This window comes from Rana temporaria, chromosome 11, assembly GCF_905171775.1.
Source record: "Rana temporaria chromosome 11, aRanTem1.1, whole genome shotgun sequence".
NCBI classification, from domain to species: Eukaryota; Metazoa; Chordata; class Amphibia; order Anura; family Ranidae; genus Rana; species Rana temporaria.
The window spans coordinates 11,250,923-11,268,977 of NC_053499.1; the positions used below are offsets into that span (position 1 = coordinate 11,250,923).

Sequence of the window (18,055 nt, forward strand, 5' to 3'; positions counted from 1 at the left end):
TTACACAGCCCACTTCCTGTTTCCTTATACAGCCCACTTCATGTTTCCTTATACAGCCCACTTCATGTTTCCTTATACAGCCCACCTCCTGTTTTCTTATACAGCCCACTTCCTGTTTCCTTACACAGCCCACTTCCAGTTTCCTTATACAGCCCACTTCCTGTTTCCTTATACAGCCTACTTCCTGTTTCCTTATAAAGCCCACTTCCTGTTTCCTTATAAAGCCCACTTCCTGTTTCCTTATAAAGCCCACTTCCTGTTTCCTTATACAGCCCACTTCCTGTTTCCTTACACAGCCCACTTCCTGTTTCCTTATACACCCCACTTCCTGTTTCCTTATACACCCCACTTCCTGTTTCCATATACAGCCCACTTCCTGTTTCCTTATACAGCCCACTTCCTGTTTCCTTATACACCCCACTTCCTGTTTCCTTATACAGCTTACTTCCTGTTTCCTTACACAGCCCACTTCCTGTTTCCTTACACAGCCCACTTCCTGTTTCCTTATACAGCCCACTTCATGTTTCCTTATACAGCCCACCTCCTGTTTTCTTTTACAGCCCACTTCCAGTTTCCTTATACAGCCCACTTCCTGTTTCCTTATACAGCCTACTTCCTGTTTCCGTATACAACCCACTTCCGGTTTCCTTATACACCCCACTTCCTTTTTCCCCTATACACCCAACTTCCGGTTTCCTTATACACCCCACTTCCTGTTTCCTTATACACCCACTTCCTGTTTTCTTTATATATCCCACTTCCTGTTACTTGTCTGGTCATTAGCCTAGGATTATAACACAATGCACAGCTCTCTTTTTTTCTGCCAGTAAATCCCTTATACAACCCACTTCCTGTTTCCTCATACACCCCACTTCCTGTTTCCTTACACAGCCCACTTCCTGTTTCCTTACACAGCCCACTTCCTGTTTCCTTACACAGCCCACTTCCTGTTTCCTTACACAGCCCACTTCCCGTTTCCTTACACAGCTCACTTCCTGTTTCCTTACACAGCCCACTTCCTGTTTCCTTACACAGCCCACTTCCTGTTTCCTTACACAGCCCACTTCCTGTTTCCTTATACACCCCACTTCCTGTTTCTTGTCTGGTCATTAGCCTAGGATTATGACACCATGCACAGCTTTCTCTCTCACTCTCCTGAGAGTTTGCCAGGTAGGGAAAGGGTGGATGAGTCATAAGAGGGCCAATGAGAGCTGCAGAGCTGGAGGCGTGCCACTGTGTAAATCCAGGAAGCCAACAGGCAGCAGCTTCACCTGCCCACAGTTAAAATGGCTGCCATACCGCCCAACTTTTTGAAATGGGAATGAGGGACGCCTTTTAGCAAAATTATGTAGGCATAGGACACACCCCTTGCCATGCCCCCTTAACCACTTGCGGACCGCCGCATATACATATACGTCGGCAGAATGGCACGGACAGGCACATTGGCGTACCTGTACGTCCCTGCCTAGACGTGGGTCGGGGGTCCCATCGGGACCCCCCCCCGGTACCTGCGGCGGTCCCCGTGGCTGTCCGAGCGGTCCAGGATGAGGGGGCGGCTGTTTGTTTTTGTCCGCCCCCTCCGGATCGCTCTCAGCCAATCCGCGCGCTCCCCCTGCGTGTCACTTCCTCTTCCTGTGTAAACACAGGAAGAGGGAAGTAATGTGATCTCTCCTCTCGGCGGTATTTTCAACCGTCGCTGAGGAGAGATGACATCACACAGTGAGTCGCACCAACACTACACTGACACCAGTACACGCAGGCACATTAACCCCTTGCGATCACCCCCTCCCCCACCCCGTGTCACTGAATGAAGTGATCATATATGTACTGATCACTGCATTTAGTGTCAGTGTGACAGTTAGTGTGACAGGCAGTTAGTGTTAGGTTCAGGGTAGCCCCCGTACCCCCCCCCTAATAAAGTTTTAACCCCTTGATCACCGCCCTAGTTAACCCTTTCACTCCCTATTGCCAGTGTCACTAAGCGATTATTTTTCTGATCGCTGTATTAGTGTCGCTGTTCCCGCTAGGTAGCTTTTTTTTTTTTTTTATTGCGATTTTTTTTTTACTAAAGACATGTGGCTGAATAAATTTTGGCCTAAATGTCTGACCAAAATTTAGTTTATTTAATTTTTCTTATAACGAAAAGTAAAAAAATATTGATTTTTTTTCAAAAATATCGCTCTATTTTTGTATATAGCGCAAAAAATAAAAATCGCAGAGGCGATCAAATATCACCAAAAGAAAGCTCTATTTGTGGGAAGAAAAGGACACCAATTTTGTTTGGGAGCCACGTCGCACGACCGCGCAATTGTCTGTTAAAGCGACGCAGTGCCGAATTGTAAAAAAAACATTGGGTCATTTAGCAGTATATTGGTCCGGTCCTTAAAGAGGAGTTCCACCCAAATTTGGAACTTCCTCTTAACCCACTCCTCTCCCCCTTACATGCCACATTTGGCATGTAATTTTTTTGGGGGGGGAGTGGGGGCTTCAGCACGAGTGGGACTTCCTGTCCCACTTCCTCCTTCCTGTAGGCGACTAAGCTTAGTCGCCTTCAGGAAGTGGCTGCTGTTGGCGATCGCCTAGGACACGTCACAGGTCCTAGGCGATCTCCTGGCCAATTACACGGCGCGGCGCCGGGCCGCGCCGCTCGCGCATGCGCAGTGCCGCGCCGCTCGCGCTCGCGCATGCGCAGTGGGTGCCCGGCCGTGAAGCCGAAAGCTGTCACGGCCGGGTGCCCACACTGAAGATGAAGACGCCGGCCGGGGAGGGGGGGAGAGGAGCGGAGCCCCGGCCGGCGCGTCGCTGGAGCGCTGGAGCAGGTAAGTGCCTGTTTATTAAAAGCCAGCAGCTACACTTTTTGTTGCTGCTGACTTTTAATAAACACACAAATGGCTGGAACTCCCCTTTAAGTGGTTAAAGGAGAATTCTACAATAAAAAATCATTTATTAAACACACAATTTTTTTTTTTTTTCTTGTTACCACTACTTTTACTTTATATTGGCTTTTGAAATGTAAAAAATGCAGCAATCAGATGAAAGGTTTAGCGCTGGGAAACACTTTCTGATAGCTAAAAAGTGCATTTTATATACAACCATAGAGATCAGACCAAAATAAGGGACACATGAGGAGGAAAGAGGGACAGAGGGACATTGCTCCAAATCAGGGACAGTCCCTCCAATTCAGGGACAGCCCTGCCAAAACAGAGACAGTCCCGCCAAAACAGAGACAGCCCCGCCAAAACAGAGACAGTCCCGCCAAAACAGAGACAGTCCCGCCAAAACAGGGACAGCCCCGCCAAAACAGGGACAGCCCCGCCAAAACAGGGACAGCCCCGCCAAAACAGGGACAGCCCCGCCAAAACAGGGACAGCCCCGCCAAAACAGGGACAGCCCCGCCAAAACAGGGACAGCCCCGCCATAACAGGCACAGCCCCGCCAAAACAGGGACAGCTCCGCAAAATCAGGGACAGCCCCGCAAAAATCAGGGACAGCCCCGCCAAAACAGAGACAGTCCCGCCAAAACAGAGACAGTCCCGCCAAAACAGAGACAGTCCCGCCAAAACAGAGACAGCCCCGCCAAAACAGAGACAGTCCCGCCAAAACAGAGACAGCCCCGCCAAAACAGGGACAGCCCCGCCAAAACAGGGACAGCCCCACCAAAATCAGGGACAGCCCCGCCAAATTCAGGGACAGTCCTGCCAAAACAGGGACAGTCCCGCCAAAATGGGGACAGTCCCGCCAAAACGGGGACAGCCCCGCCAAAACGGGGACAGTCCCGCCAAAACAGGGACAGTCCCGCCAAAACCGGGACAGCCCCGCCAAAATCAGAGACAGCCCCGCCAAAATCAGGGACAGCCCCGCCAAATCAGGGACAGTCCCGCCAAAACAGAGACAGCCCCGCCAAAACAGAGACAGTCCCGCCAAAACAGAGACAGCCCCGCCAAAACAGGGACAGCCCCGCCAAAACAGGGACAGCCCTGCAAAAACAGGGACAGTTGGGTGCTATGGGCTGGAGTCAGACTCGGTGGAGGGAGATTTCTGCAGCATGTTTAGCAAGTACAGAATCACAAAATTCTGGGGCAGTCCCCCGACAAAAACAGGGACAGTCCCGACAAAAACAGGGACAGTCCCGACAAAAACAGGGACAGCCCCGCCAAAACAGAGACAGCCGCGCCAAAACAGGGGCAGTCCCGCCAAAACAGGGACAGCCCTGCCAAAATCAGGGAAAGCCCCGCCAAAACAGGGACAGCCCCGCCAAATTCAGGGACAGCGCCGCCAAAACAGGGACAGCCCCGCCAAAACAGGGACAGCCCCGCCAAAACAGGGACAGCCCCGCCAAAACAGGGACAGCCCCGCCAAAACAGGGACAGCCCCGCCAAAACAGGGACAGCCCCGCCATAACAGGCACAGCCCCGCCAAAACAGGGACAGCTCCGCAAAATCAGGGACAGCCCCGCAAAAATCAGGGACAGCCCCGCCAAAACAGAGACAGTCCCGCCAAAACAGAGACAGTCCCGCCAAAACAGAGACAGTCCCGCCAAAACAGAGACAGCCCCGCCAAAACAGAGACAGTCCCGCCAAAACAGAGACAGCCCCGCCAAAACAGGGACAGCCCCGCCAAAACAGGGACAGCCCCACCAAAATCAGGGACAGCCCCGCCAAATTCAGGGACAGTCCTGCCAAAACAGGGACAGTCCCGCCAAAATGGGGACAGTCCCGCCAAAACGGGGACAGCCCCGCCAAAACGGGGACAGTCCCGCCAAAACAGGGACAGTCCCGCCAAAACCGGGACAGCCCCGCCAAAATCAGAGACAGCCCCGCCAAAATCAGGGACAGCCCCGCCAAATCAGGGACAGTCCCGCCAAAACAGAGACAGCCCCGCCAAAACAGAGACAGTCCCGCCAAAACAGAGACAGCCCCGCCAAAACAGGGACAGCCCCGCCAAAACAGGGACAGCCCTGCAAAAACAGGGACAGTTGGGTGCTATGGGCTGGAGTCAGACTCGGTGGAGGGAGATTTCTGCAGCATGTTTAGCAAGTACAGAATCACAAAATTCTGGGGCAGTCCCCCGACAAAAACAGGGACAGTCCCGACAAAAACAGGGACAGTCCCGACAAAAACAGGGACAGCCCCGCCAAAACAGAGACAGCCGCGCCAAAACAGGGGCAGTCCCGCCAAAACAGGGACAGCCCTGCCAAAATCAGGGAAAGCCCCGCCAAAACAGGGACAGCCCCGCCAAATTCAGGGACAGCGCCGCCAAAACAGGGACAGCGCCGCCAAAACAGGGACAGCCCCGCCAAATTCAGGGACAGTCCCGCCAAAATCAGGGACAGTCCCGCCAAAATCAGGGAAAGCCCCGCCAAAACAGGGACAGTTGGGCGCTATGGGCTGGAGTCAGACTCGGTAGAGGGAGATTTCTGCAGCGGCAGTCCCTCGAAATATCGGGGACAGTCCCTCGAAAAAACAGGGACTCCCTTGATAAAACAGGGACAGTCCCACCAAAACGGGGGCAGTCCCGCCAAAACAGGGACAGTTGGGTGCTATGGGCTGGAGTCAGACTCGGTGGAGGGAGATTTCTGCCGCTTGTTTAGCAAGTACAGAATCACAAAATTCTGAGGCAGTCCCTCGAAAAATCAGGGGCAGTCATGCCAAAACAGGGACAGTCCCGCCAAAATCAGGAAAAGCCCCGCCAAATTCAGGGACAGTCCCGCCAAAACAGGGACAGCGCCGCCAAAACAGGGACAGCCCCGCCAAAACAGGGACAGCCCCGCCAAAACAGAGACAGTCCCGCCAAAACAGGGACAGCCCCGCCAAAATAATGGACAGCCCCGCCAAAACAGAGACAGTCCCGCCAAAACAGAGACAGTCCCGCCAAAACAGGGACAGCTCTGCCAAAACAGGGACAGCCCCGCCAAAATAAGGGACAGCCCCGCCAAAATAAGGGACAGCCCCGCCAAAACAGGGACAGCTCCGCAAAATCAGGGACAGTTGGGCGCTATGGGCTGGAGTCAGACTCGGTAGAGGGAGATTTCTGCAGCATGTTTAGCAATACAGAATCACAAAATTCTGGGGCAGTCCCTCGAAAAATCGAGGACAGTCCCTCAAAAAAAACAGGGACTCCCTTGAAAAAACAGGGACAGTTCCGCCAAAACGGGGACAGTTCCGCCAAAACAGGGACAGCGCCGACAAAACAGGGACTGTCCCGAAAAAACAGGGACTGCCCCGAAAAATCAGGGACAGTTGGACGCTATGGGCTGGAGTCAGACTCGGTGGAGGGAGATTTCTGTAGCATGTTTAGCAAGTACAGAATCACACAATTCTGGGGCAGTCCCTCGAAAAATCAGGGGACAGCCCAGCCAAAACAGGGACAGCCCCGCCAAAATCACGGACAGTCCCGCCAAAATCATGGACAGCCCCGCCAAAACAGGGACAGCCCCGCCAAAAACAGGGACAGCCCCGCCAAAATCACGGACAGCCCCGCCAAAACAGGGACAGCCCCGCCAAAACAGGGACAGCCCCGCCAAAACAGGGACAGCCCCGCCAAAAAAGGGACAGCCCCGCCAAAACAGGGACAGCCCCGCCAAAACAGGGACAGCCCCGCCAATATAGGGACAGTCCTGCCAAAACAGAGACAGTCCCGCCAAAACAGAGACAGTCCCGCCAAAACAGGGACAGCTCTGCCAAAACAGGGACAGCCCCGCCAAAATAAGGGACAGCCCCGCCAAAACAGAGACAGTCCCGCCAAAACAGGGACAGCTCTGCCAAAACAGGGAAAGATGTTTGTATTACAAATGATGTGCGCAGACTGCAGTTATAAGATTGATATTTATGGAACGCCTAGAAGGCGTCATTTAATCTAGAGCGCATGTGGACTACAAAGAAAAAAAAAAAGGCCACAGTTTACCTTGATGACCTCTAAATGAATTGGACAGACTATTGAAAAAAAAAAAACTTTAATAATATGGCGAAGCTGACAAACGTCTCCCTCATGATGCATAATGACAGATCAAACCGCAGACTATATTTATGTTGGTGTTTGGCAAGTAACAATGGCTTAGACAGAAGAGAACACATGTCCCCCTCCCCTCCCCCCCCCTCCTCCCCCCTTCCCCCCCCTATTGACAAATGAGGGTCATATCTGAAAAACTGCCAGACCTGCAGATTAAACTGGTGTGGATTTTCCCCAGGCCCTAATCTCAGGGTGGTGAATGAAGATAAGCTTTATTACCCCTGGGGCTTCCCAGCCATTGTCCTGGCCTTTTATGGTCTCCTCTTGTGGGCCCAGGTGTCTTGTCCTTGATAGCTCGTTCGCTGCGTTGCGGGGCTTTTTATTTTTTTTTGTATCCAGCCATTGTCCGCCGCGTTTGAGGCGCAAGCTTGGGCGGACACAAGAAAGACAAAAAAAAAGTCCACGTACTTTCCCCTTTAATAAGGGGGACCTTATATAAAACGGCCTGCGATAAAACCATATGAGTCATATGAAGCGGCGCATAAATCTGGTCTGAATTAGTCAGCGATCCGGGGCGGCGGGGTAACGCGGCTCACCCGGGGTCACACAGACGATGACGTTGTCACAATTGTATACAGACGGCGAAATTTAGAACGCCAAAATGTTTGTTTTATTCTGAAAAAATAATATATAATGCATTTAAGAGGAGAGCAAGAAGTCAGGTAGAGTTCAGGGCTGTGGTTGCCGTTCGTGTTTAAAAAAAACGAATTCACTATAAAAACATCGCAGATTCGGCTCAGAACAGCTAAAAGTGCGCTGAATTTGACGCAAAAAATTACCCATCATTACCCATCATTGACCTGCACAGGGCTGGTGCAAGGATTGACACCCTAGGCGAAACCTCATTTTGCCGCCAATTCTACGGATTGCTCCTTACATTGGTGATCAGTGGGAAGAACGTCCCTTACATTGGTGATCAGTGAGAAGAATGTTCCTTACATTGGTGATCAGTGAGAAGAATGTTCCTTACATTGGTGATCAGTGGGAAGAATGTTCCTTACATTGGTGATCAGTGAGAAGAATGTTCCTTACATTGGTGATCAGTGAGAAGAATGTCCCTTACATTGGTGATCAGTGGGAAGAATGCTCCTTACATTGGTGATCAGTGAGAAGAATGTTCCTTACATTGGTGATCAGTGAGAAGAATGCTCCTTACATTGGTGATCAGTGGGAAGAATGTTCCTTACATTGGTGATCAGTGGGAAGAACGTCCCTTACATTGGTGATCAGTGAGAAGAATGTCCCTTACATTGGTGATCAGTGGGAAGAATGTTCCTTACATTGGTGATCAGTGGGAAGAATGTCCCTTACATTGGTGATCAGTGGGAAGAATGTCCCTTACATTGGTGATCAGTGGGAAGAATGTCCTTACATTGGTGATCAGTGGGAAGAATGTTCCTTACATTGGTGATCAGTGGGAAGAATGTTCCTTACATTGGTGATCAGTGAGAAGAATGTTCCTTACATTGGTGATCAGTGGGAAGAATGTCCCTTACATTGGTGATCAGTGAGAAGAATGTTCCTTACATTGGTGGTCAGTGGGAAGAATGTCCCTTACATTGGTGATCAGTGGGAAGAATGTTCCTTACATTGGTGGTCAGTGGGAAGAATGTTCCTTACATTGGTGATCAGTGAGAAGAATGTCCCTTACATTGGTGATCAGTGAGAAGAATGTCCCTTACATTGGTGATCAGTGGGAAGAATGTCCCTTACATTGGTGATCAGTGAGAAGAATGTTCCTTACATTGGTGATCAGTGAGAAGAATGTCCCTTACATTGGTGATCAGTGGGAAGAATTTCCCTTACATTGGTGATCAGGGGGAAGAATGTCCCTTACATTGGTGATCAGTGGGAAGAATGCTCCTTACATTGGTGATCAGTGGGAAGAATGTTCCTTACATTGGTGATCAGTGAGAAGAATGTCCCTTACATTGGTGATCAGTTGGAAGAATGTCCCTTACATTGGTGATCAGTTGGAAGAATGTTCCTTACATTGGTGATCAGTGGGAAGAATGTTCCTTACATTGGTGATCAGTGAGAAGAATGTCCCTTACATTGGTGATCAGTTGGAAGAATGTCCCTTACATTGGTGATCAGTGGGAAGAATTTCCCTTACATTGGTGATCAGGGGGAAGAATGTCCCTTACATTGGTGATCAGTGGGAAGAATGCTCCTTACATTGGTGATCAGTGGGAAGAATGTCCCTTACATTGGTGATCAGTGGGAAGAATGTCCCTTACATTGGTGATCAGTTGGAAGAATGTTCCTTACATTGGTGATCAGTGGGAAGAATGTTCCTTACATTGGTGATCAGTGAGAAGAATGCTCCTTACATTGGTGATCAGTGGGAAGAATGTCCCTTACATTGGTGATCAGTGGGAAGAATGTCCCTTACATTGGTGATCAGTTGGAAGAATGTCCCTTACATTGGTGATCAGTGAGAAGAATGTCCCTTACATTGGTGATCAGTGGGAAGAATGTTCCTTACATTGGTGATCAGTGGGAAGAATGTCCCTTACATTGGTGATCAGTGAGAAGAATGTCCCTTACATTGTTGTCATTGCGGCCCCTGATCGCTGTATAAATAACAAAGGTCCCAAAATAGCGTTAAAAGTGTCCGATGTGTCCGCCATAATGTCGCAGTCTCGATTTAAAAAAAACGCAGATTGCCACCATTACTAGTAAAACAAAAAACAATGCCATAAATCTATACCCTATTATTTTGTAGACGCTATAACTTTTGCCAAACCACTCAATAAACGATTATTGCGATTTTTTAAACAAAAATATGTAGAAGAATACGTATCGGACTAAACTGAGGACATTTTTATTTTATTTTATATATTTTTGATGGATATTTATTATGGCAAAAAGTAAAAAATATTGCTTTTTTTTTTTAATTGCGCTTTTTTTGTTTTTTATAGTGCAACAAAATAAAAACCGCAGAGGTGATCAAATACCACCAAAAGAAAGCTCTATCTGTGGGAAAAGAAGGACGTCAATTTTGTTTGGGAGCCACGTCGCACGACCGCGCAATTGTCAGCTAAAGCGACGCAGTGCCGAAACGCAAAAAATGCTCTGGTCAGGAAGGGGGTCAATTCTGAAGTAGATGGACAAAGTATCTCATTTCAGATCAGAAAAAAAAAAATCAGCATTTTTTTACTTCATTATTGCAAGCACAGAAATCCTGGATTGCAGAGACCTCTAGTGGCTGAAATATATAACTACATCGATCAAACCACTTTTAAAGCAGAGTTCCACCCAAAAGTGGAACTTTCGCTTAATCCACTCCTTGCCCCCTTACATGCCACATTTGGCATGTCATTTTTTTGGGGGGGGGAATGGGGGCTTCAGGAGGAGTGGGACAGGATGTCAATGCAAGTCGCCCACAAAGTCGTACAAGAACCTTTTTCTAAGTCGGAGCGACTTGCGTCTCTCCTAATAGAACGTTCTATTGACTAGAATGGGACGCGACTTGTCAGGCGGCTGAGTCGCCTGACGAGTCGCCCCAGTGTGAACCGGCTCTGAGGACGGGTTTGAAATGGTGAGAGTTCAGCTGAACTGGATGGACTGGATGGACTTGTGTCTTTTTTCAACCTATGTATGTAACTATAATTTCAAACCTGGATTTAATTGCGAGTTCAGGGGGGGGGGGGTGATTTGATAGACATCTGTGCCCCCAAAGTCGCCAAAAGTAGTGCAGGAGCTAATTTTGGGAATTGGTGCCGCAAAGTCGGCGTCGCAACTATTTGGCTGGTGCCGTTGCGGGCAATAGGTTTGATTTGGCATGCGATTTGGCATGGCCATTGGAAGCCAGGGATGGACTGGCCATCGGGACTTACCGGGAGATTCCCGGTGGGCCGATGGCTCAGTGGGCCGGTCAGAGGTCCACGGCGATCTACCCTCTTCCTGCGCTACTCTACATGTTTACTGGTAAACAATGTGCACCATAATGTGCCCTGTGCCCTGATGGGCACTGTTCACTGATGTGTTGTGCCCTGGGCCGGTCTGGATGAAGTCCAGGGCCACGTTTTTGTCCCAGTCCAGCCCTGCTGAAAGCTGATGGGTTTCTATGCAGAGCTGCACCAGATTTTTGCACGCTTCAGTTTTAGTAAATAACCCCCCATAAAGACGCATGACGAGTCGCAGCCCATGTATTTCAATGGAAGCCATTCCAATCTATGTGACTTGAAGGCGCAGCGACTTGAAAAAAGGTTCCTACGCTAATCTGACGTGCCATAAAATGCAATGTAAACTCTCAAAAGTCGCATCTTAACCACTTCAGCTCCGGAAGGTTTACCCCCCCCTCATGACCAGGCCATTTTTTGTGATACGGCACTGCGTTATTTTAACCACTTAAGGACCGCCTCCTGCAGATATACGTTGGCAGAATGGCACGGCTGGGCACAAGCACGTACCTGTACGTCCTCTTTAAGTGCCCAGCCGTGGGTCACTGGCGCGCGCCCGCGACCCGGTCCGAAGCTCCGTGACCGTGGCCCCGATCGCCGCCGGAGTCCCGCGATCGGTCCCCGGAGCTAAGGATGAGCTCTGGCGTGTTTGCATAGAACAAGTGCCAAGCCCGCCAGGAAGTCGGCACCCGCGCTGCGCTAATCACAGCCAGGCAGACATTTCCCGATCTCTGCAGCCGAGCATCGGACAATGTCTCCCTGGCTGTGATTAGCGCAGCGCGGGTGCCGACTTCCTGGCGAGCTCGGCACGTGTTCGAACACGCCGGAGCTCATCCTTACCCGGAGCTGAAGAACGGGGAGAGGTGTGTGTAAACACAGCTTCCCCGTTCTTCACTGTGGCAGCTTCATTGATCGTGTGTTCCCTGATATAGGGAAACACGATCAGTGACGTCACACGTCCACCCCAGCCCCCCTACAGTTAGAAACACATATGAGGTCACACTTAACCCCTTCAGCGCCCCCTAGTGGTTAACTCCCAAACTGCAATTGTCATTTTCACAGTAAACAATGCATTTTTTATATTATATTATAGCATTTTTTGCTGTGAAAATGACAGTGGTCCCAAAAATGTGTCAAAATTGTCCGATGTGTATGCCATAATGTCGCAGTCACAAAAAAAATCGCTGATCGCCGCCATTAATAGTAAAAAAAAAATAAGAATTAATAAAAATGCAATAAAACGATCTCCTATTTTGTAAACGCTATAAATTTTGCGCAAACCAATCGATAAACACTTATTGCGATTTTTTTTACCAAAAATATGTAGAAGAATACGTATCGGCCTAAACTGAGGGAAAAAATAGTTTTTTTATATATTTTTGGGGGATATTTATTATAGCAAAAAGTAAAAAATATTGTATTTTTTTCAAAATTGTCGCTCTATTTTTGTTTATAGCGCAAAAAATAAAAACCGCAGAGGTGATCAAATACCACCAAAATAAATCTCTATTTGTGGGAAAAAAAGGACGTCAGTTTTGTTTGGGAACCACGTCGCACGACCGCGCAATTACCAGTTAAAGCGACGCAGTGCCGAATCGCAGTGCCGACCTGCATAAAGGTCCGGGTCTTAAGTGGTTAACTGACAATTGCGCGGTCGTGCGCTGCTGTACCCAAATAAAATGTATTTATTTATTTGATCACCTCTGTGTTTTTTTCTTGCGTTATAAACAAAAAAAGAGCAACAATTTTGAAAAAAAATATATATTTTTAACTTTCTGTAAAAAAAAAAAAAAAAATTGAAAAAATAAATAAATACATTTCTTCATCTATTTAGGCCAATATGTATTCTGCTACATATTTTTGGTAAAAAAAATCCCAATTAGGCCTCATGAACACTGGGAGTTTTGTACGTTTTTGTCTTTTTGTTTTGTTTTTGTACGTTTCTGTCTTTTTTTTTCTACAGTCAATAAACTCTCCAGCATGTTCTCCTATGTGTCCAGACACAAATCGGCTGTTACAGTGGCGGTGCTTCCATAAGAGGCGCATGGGCGCTGCTCTCTCTCTCCTGCCACCTCTCTATCACCATAGATAGATTCATGCATTGCCACCCCTATTCAGGTGCCCGTCCCCTTTTCGGGCCCCTGAATTACAGCGGCGGGGTATTTTTTGGAAGCACCTGATTAGAGCCATAGGCTTTCAAAAAGGTGAACAGCGGGCGCCATGCTGGGAGCGCTTGCTGTTCACTCAGCGTTGTGTTAGGAAAGCTTTCCTAACACTGAACAACCTCTCAGCCAATCAGCTGTTCGGGTCTGTTACCCGATTGGCTGAAACAACAGGTGCTGTGATCGGCCGCCGCCTATCAGGCATCCAATCATAACAGAGGACGGGAAGAGAGGACAGGAGAAGACATCGAGGAGTGTGGAGGACATCACCGTGACCTGCTGTCCCACCGAGACAAGGTAAGTGCCAGGCGGGTGGGGGATGCACACTGGCAGCATTTGATGGGCACACTGGCAGCAATTAGTGGGCACAGTAGCGGCAGTAGCAAGGGGGTCTGTCCTATGCCTGCATACTTTTGGTGATAGGTGTCCCTCATTCCCATCTCAGAAAGTTGGGAGGTGTGAAAGTTGCATCAAAGTCACAATGTAAAAATCGCATAGCTTTGGAGTCGCACGAGCGTGAATGGAGGCTGAAAGTGAATTCTCTGCACTGTTGCTCCTCCCCCTGTCTCAGCATTGATCCTTCTGCATTGACTCTGCTGACGGCTCTCCTGCTGCCTGTTCTTGATGTAGACATATCTTATATCCAGGGCCGCCATCAGGCGGGTACAGACAGTACACCTGTAAGGGGCCCGGATGGCAGCCCTCTTTTGTTTAAAAAAGAAAATGTTTGTAATTTTTATATATATATATATATATATATATATGTATATATATATTTATTTTATTAAAGGGCCCAGAGGTCCCCAGGGCCCCGGATGGCAACCCCCCTTTTTTTTATAAAAAAACATTTGACTGGACGTCTATTGACGTCCTGCAGGATTTCATGCCCGCGCGCACCCTGCATTTCCGATCTCGGTAAAGAGCCTCCAACGGAGGCTCTTTACCACGTGATCAGCCGTGTCCAATCACGGCTGATCACGATGTAAACAGGAAGAGCCGTTGATGGCTCTTCCTCACTCGCGTCTGACAGACGCGAGTAGAGGAGAGCCGATCGGCGGCTCTCCTGACAGGGGGGGTTCGCGCTGATTGTTTATCAGCGCAGCCCCCCCTCGGATCGCCACACTGGACCACCAGGGAAGCCCACACTGGACCACCAGGGAAGGGCAAAAAGAAAAGGGGCAATAAAAAAAAAAGTCAGTAAAAAAAGGGCAGTAAAAAAAAAAAAAAAAAGATGCAAATCAGTGCCCACAAATGGGCACTGACTGGCAACATGGATCCATCAGTGCCACCCCACAGTGTCCATCAGTGCCACCCCACAGTGTCCATCAGTGCCACCCCACAGTGTCCATCAGTGCCACCCCACAGTGCCCATCCATGCCCAGTGCCCACCTATCAGTGCCCATCTGTGCCACCCAAAAGTACCCATCAGTGCCACCCAAAAGTACCCATCAGTGCCCATCAGTGCCGCCCATCAGTGCCGCCCATCAGTGCCGCCCATCAGTGCCGCCCATGAGTGCCCATCAGTGCCGCCCATGAGTGCCCATCAGTGCCGCCCATGAGTGCCCATCAGTGCCGCATACCAGCGCTGCCAATCAGTGCCCATCAGTGCCACCAGTACTACCTCATCGATGTCCATTAGTACCATCTCATCGGTGCCCATCAGTGCCGCCATATCAGTGCCCGTAATTGAAAGAGAAAAAACTTACTTATTTACAAAAAAACTTACAGAAAAAAATAAAAACGTAATTTTTTTATAAAAAAATCTGTCTTTTTTTAGTTCGCAGAGGTGATCAAATACCACCAACAGAAATCTCTATTTGTGGGGAAAAAAGGACGCCAATTTTGTTTGGGTACAGTGTAGCACGACCGCGCAATTGCCATCCAAAGCGCGACAGCGCTGAAAGCTGAAAATTGGCCTGGGCGGGAAGGTGCGTAAGTGCCCTGTATGGAAGTGGTTAAAGGACCCTTAGGGCCTCGAACGGCAACCCCCCTTTTTTTTGGCACCCCCCCACTTCTTTAGTTCACGCCCCCCCCCCGCTTCTCTATTTGAGGCGGCAGCACCCCTCGCCCCCCCCCCCCCCCGCTTCTCTGCTCTCCAGGGGTCCCATGATTCTTGACTATCAGGATCATTTACACTATTGTAATAACTGATATTGCCAGGTGACATCGCAAAGAGAAGTCGCAAGAGGGGCCCCATGAATTGTAGTTATCCCCCCCCCCCCCAGTGTATGCGAAATCATATCCTGAACCCTATCATTATTATGGATTAGCAGTGCTGTCAGGGAAGCTGTCGCTGTAAGGGAGGGACTTGGCCTGAACTTTGCTCTGCACACAGGAACTGGGGAAAGGAAAAGAGAAACTCTCTTCATTCCTCCACAAGTGTTCAGATCATGCAGGCTGCAATGGCTTCAGATCCCGGCCTCTCCAGATCCAAGCAGCAGGTCATCAGGATCACCTACCTGCTCTCAGCCCTGGACATCTCCTGCCTGTTCATGCAATTCGCAGTCACGCCGGTAAGTAGCCCTGGCGATTCTGAGATCCATTGTAGCAAAGGTCACTGCGCCGAGAGTGACAGCCGACTCCTAATTCTATGACAACCTTCGTTATCACTTTGCTGCCAATAAAATGATTTCCAGGAACATTCCTGTGATGCAATTTTTACTCCTGACCTGGAGGACCACAGAACACTGAGAGCCAGATTCTCAAAGGGCTTACGACGGCGCAACGCCATGTACGCCGTCGTAAGTCCTAATCTGGGCCATCGTATCTATGCGACTGATTCTTAGAATCAGTTACGCATAGATATCCATTCGATTCCGACAGGCGTAAGTCTCTTACACCGTCGGATCGTAACTGCAATCCGGCGCATCCGTCGTTTTCCGCGTCGAGTATGCAAATTAGCTAGATAGGCGAATTCCCGAACGTACGCGCGGCCGACGCAGTAAAGTTACGACGTTTACGTTAGGCTTTTCCCGGCGTAAAGTTGCCCCTGGGTCTATGAGGCGCAGCCAATGTTAAGTATGGCCGTCGTTCCCGCGTCGAAAATTTATAAAATTTACGTCGTTTGCGTAAGTCGTCCGTGAATGGTGCTGGACGCCATTTACGTCCACGTCAAAACCAATGACGTCCTTGCGACGTCATTTAGCGCAATGCACGCCGGGGAAATTTTAGGGACGGCAAGTGCTTTGTGAATAAAGCACTTGCCTGAAAAACTTGTGGCGGCGTAACGTAAATGAGATACGTTACGCCCGCCCTTTTTTGCGCGATTCTACGAGAATCTGGCCCTATGCCCTTGTTCACATCTGTGCGATTTGACAGGTCCTATTACCGGCAATCTGAGCGTCCCAATCCGTGAGACGCTCCACCGATTTCCAAAATTATAACCTGCACTACTTTTGGCGACTTCAGGGGGTTCGATTTTAACCACTTCACCCCCGGAGGATTTGGCTGCCCAATGACCCGGGCCGTTTTTTTTTCCGCGATTCGGCACTGCGTCGATTTAACTGACAATTGCGCGGTCGTGCGGCGTGGCTCCCAAACAAAATTGACGTCCTTTTTTTCCCCCACAAATAGAGCTTTCTTTTGGTGGTATTTGATCACCTCTGCGGTTTTTATTTTTTTTGCGCTATAAACAAAAATAGAGCGACGATTTTGAAAAAAAAAAGCAATATTTTTAACTTTTTGCTATAATAAATATCCCCCAAAAATATATATAAAAATACTTTTTTTCCTCAGTTTAGGCCGATACGTATTCTTCTACCTATTTCTGGTAAAAAAAAAAATCGCAATAAGTGTATATTCATTGGTTTTCTCAAAAGTTTTAGGCCCAGATTCTCAAAAGAGATACGCCGTCGTATCTCTGAGTCCAGCCGTCGTATCTATGCGCCTGATTCATAGAATCAGTTACGCATAGATAAGCATTAGATCAGACAGGCGTAAGACTCTTACGCTGTCGGATCTTAAATGCTATTTTTTTTTTGCCGCTAGGTGTCGCCGACGTAGTTTTCCCCGCCGAGTATGCAGATTAGCAAAATACGCGAATTCCCGAACGTACGCGCGGTCGACGCAGTGAAGTTACGACATTTACGTTAGATTTGCGACGCATAAAGTTGCCCCTGGGTATATGAGGCGCAGTCAATGTTAAGTATGGCCGTCGTCCCCACGTCGAAATTTGAAAATTTACGTTGTTTGCGTAAGTCGTTCGTGAATAGGGCTGGACGCCATTTACGTTCTCGTCAAAACCAATGACGTCCTTGCGACATCATTTGGAGCAATGCACCCTGGGATATTTTCCGGATGGCGCATGCGCAGTACGTTCGGCGCGGGAAAGCGCCTAATTTAAATGATCCACGCCCCCTACCCGGCTCATTTGAATTAGGCGGGCTTGCGCCGGGGGATTTACGCTACGCCGCCGCAACTTTACAGGCAAGTGCTTTGTGAATAAAGCACTTGCCTGTAAAACTTGCGGCGGCGTAACGTAAATGACATACGTTACGCCGCCGCAGTTTTACGCCCATCTACGAGAATCTGGGCCATAGTGTCTACAAAACAGGGGATAGTTTTATTACATTTTTATTGTTATTTTTTTTTATTAGTAATGGCAGCGATCAGTGATTTTTATCTGCAACATTATGGCGGACATTTCGGACACTTATGACGCTATTTCGGGACCATTGTCATTTTTACAGCGATCAGTGCAATAAAAATGCACTGATTACTGTGTAAATGATACTGGCAGGGAAGGGGTTAAACACAAGGGGGCGAGGAAGGGGGGGTTAAGTGGGTCCTAGGGAGTGATTCTAACTGTGGGGGGGCTGGGCTACAGGTGACATCACATGACTGCTCCCGATGACGGGGAGCAGTAGATCAGTGTCCTGTCACAAGGCAGAACAGGGAGATGGCAGCTAAAACCGTACATGCTACAACTTCCATCATTTTCTATCCACCCCCCATTGCCTTCCTTCCAACTAACCATCT

At 48.9% G+C, this 18,055-nt stretch overlaps 1 protein-coding gene across 1 annotated transcript in view; it reads left to right on the forward strand.

Annotated features, from left to right (window-relative positions):
- The first annotated feature begins 15,413 nt into the window (after positions 1-15,413).
- Positions 15,414-18,055, forward strand: part of SLC22A18 (solute carrier family 22 member 18) — a 71,106-nt gene continuing 68,464 nt past the window's right edge. Inside the window, exon 1 of the mRNA XM_040328032.1 lies at positions 15,414-15,591. Within this exon, the coding sequence (XP_040183966.1) occupies positions 15,469-15,591 (123 nt within the window). The 5' untranslated portion in view covers positions 15,414-15,468. The remainder of the gene's footprint in view (positions 15,592-18,055) is intronic.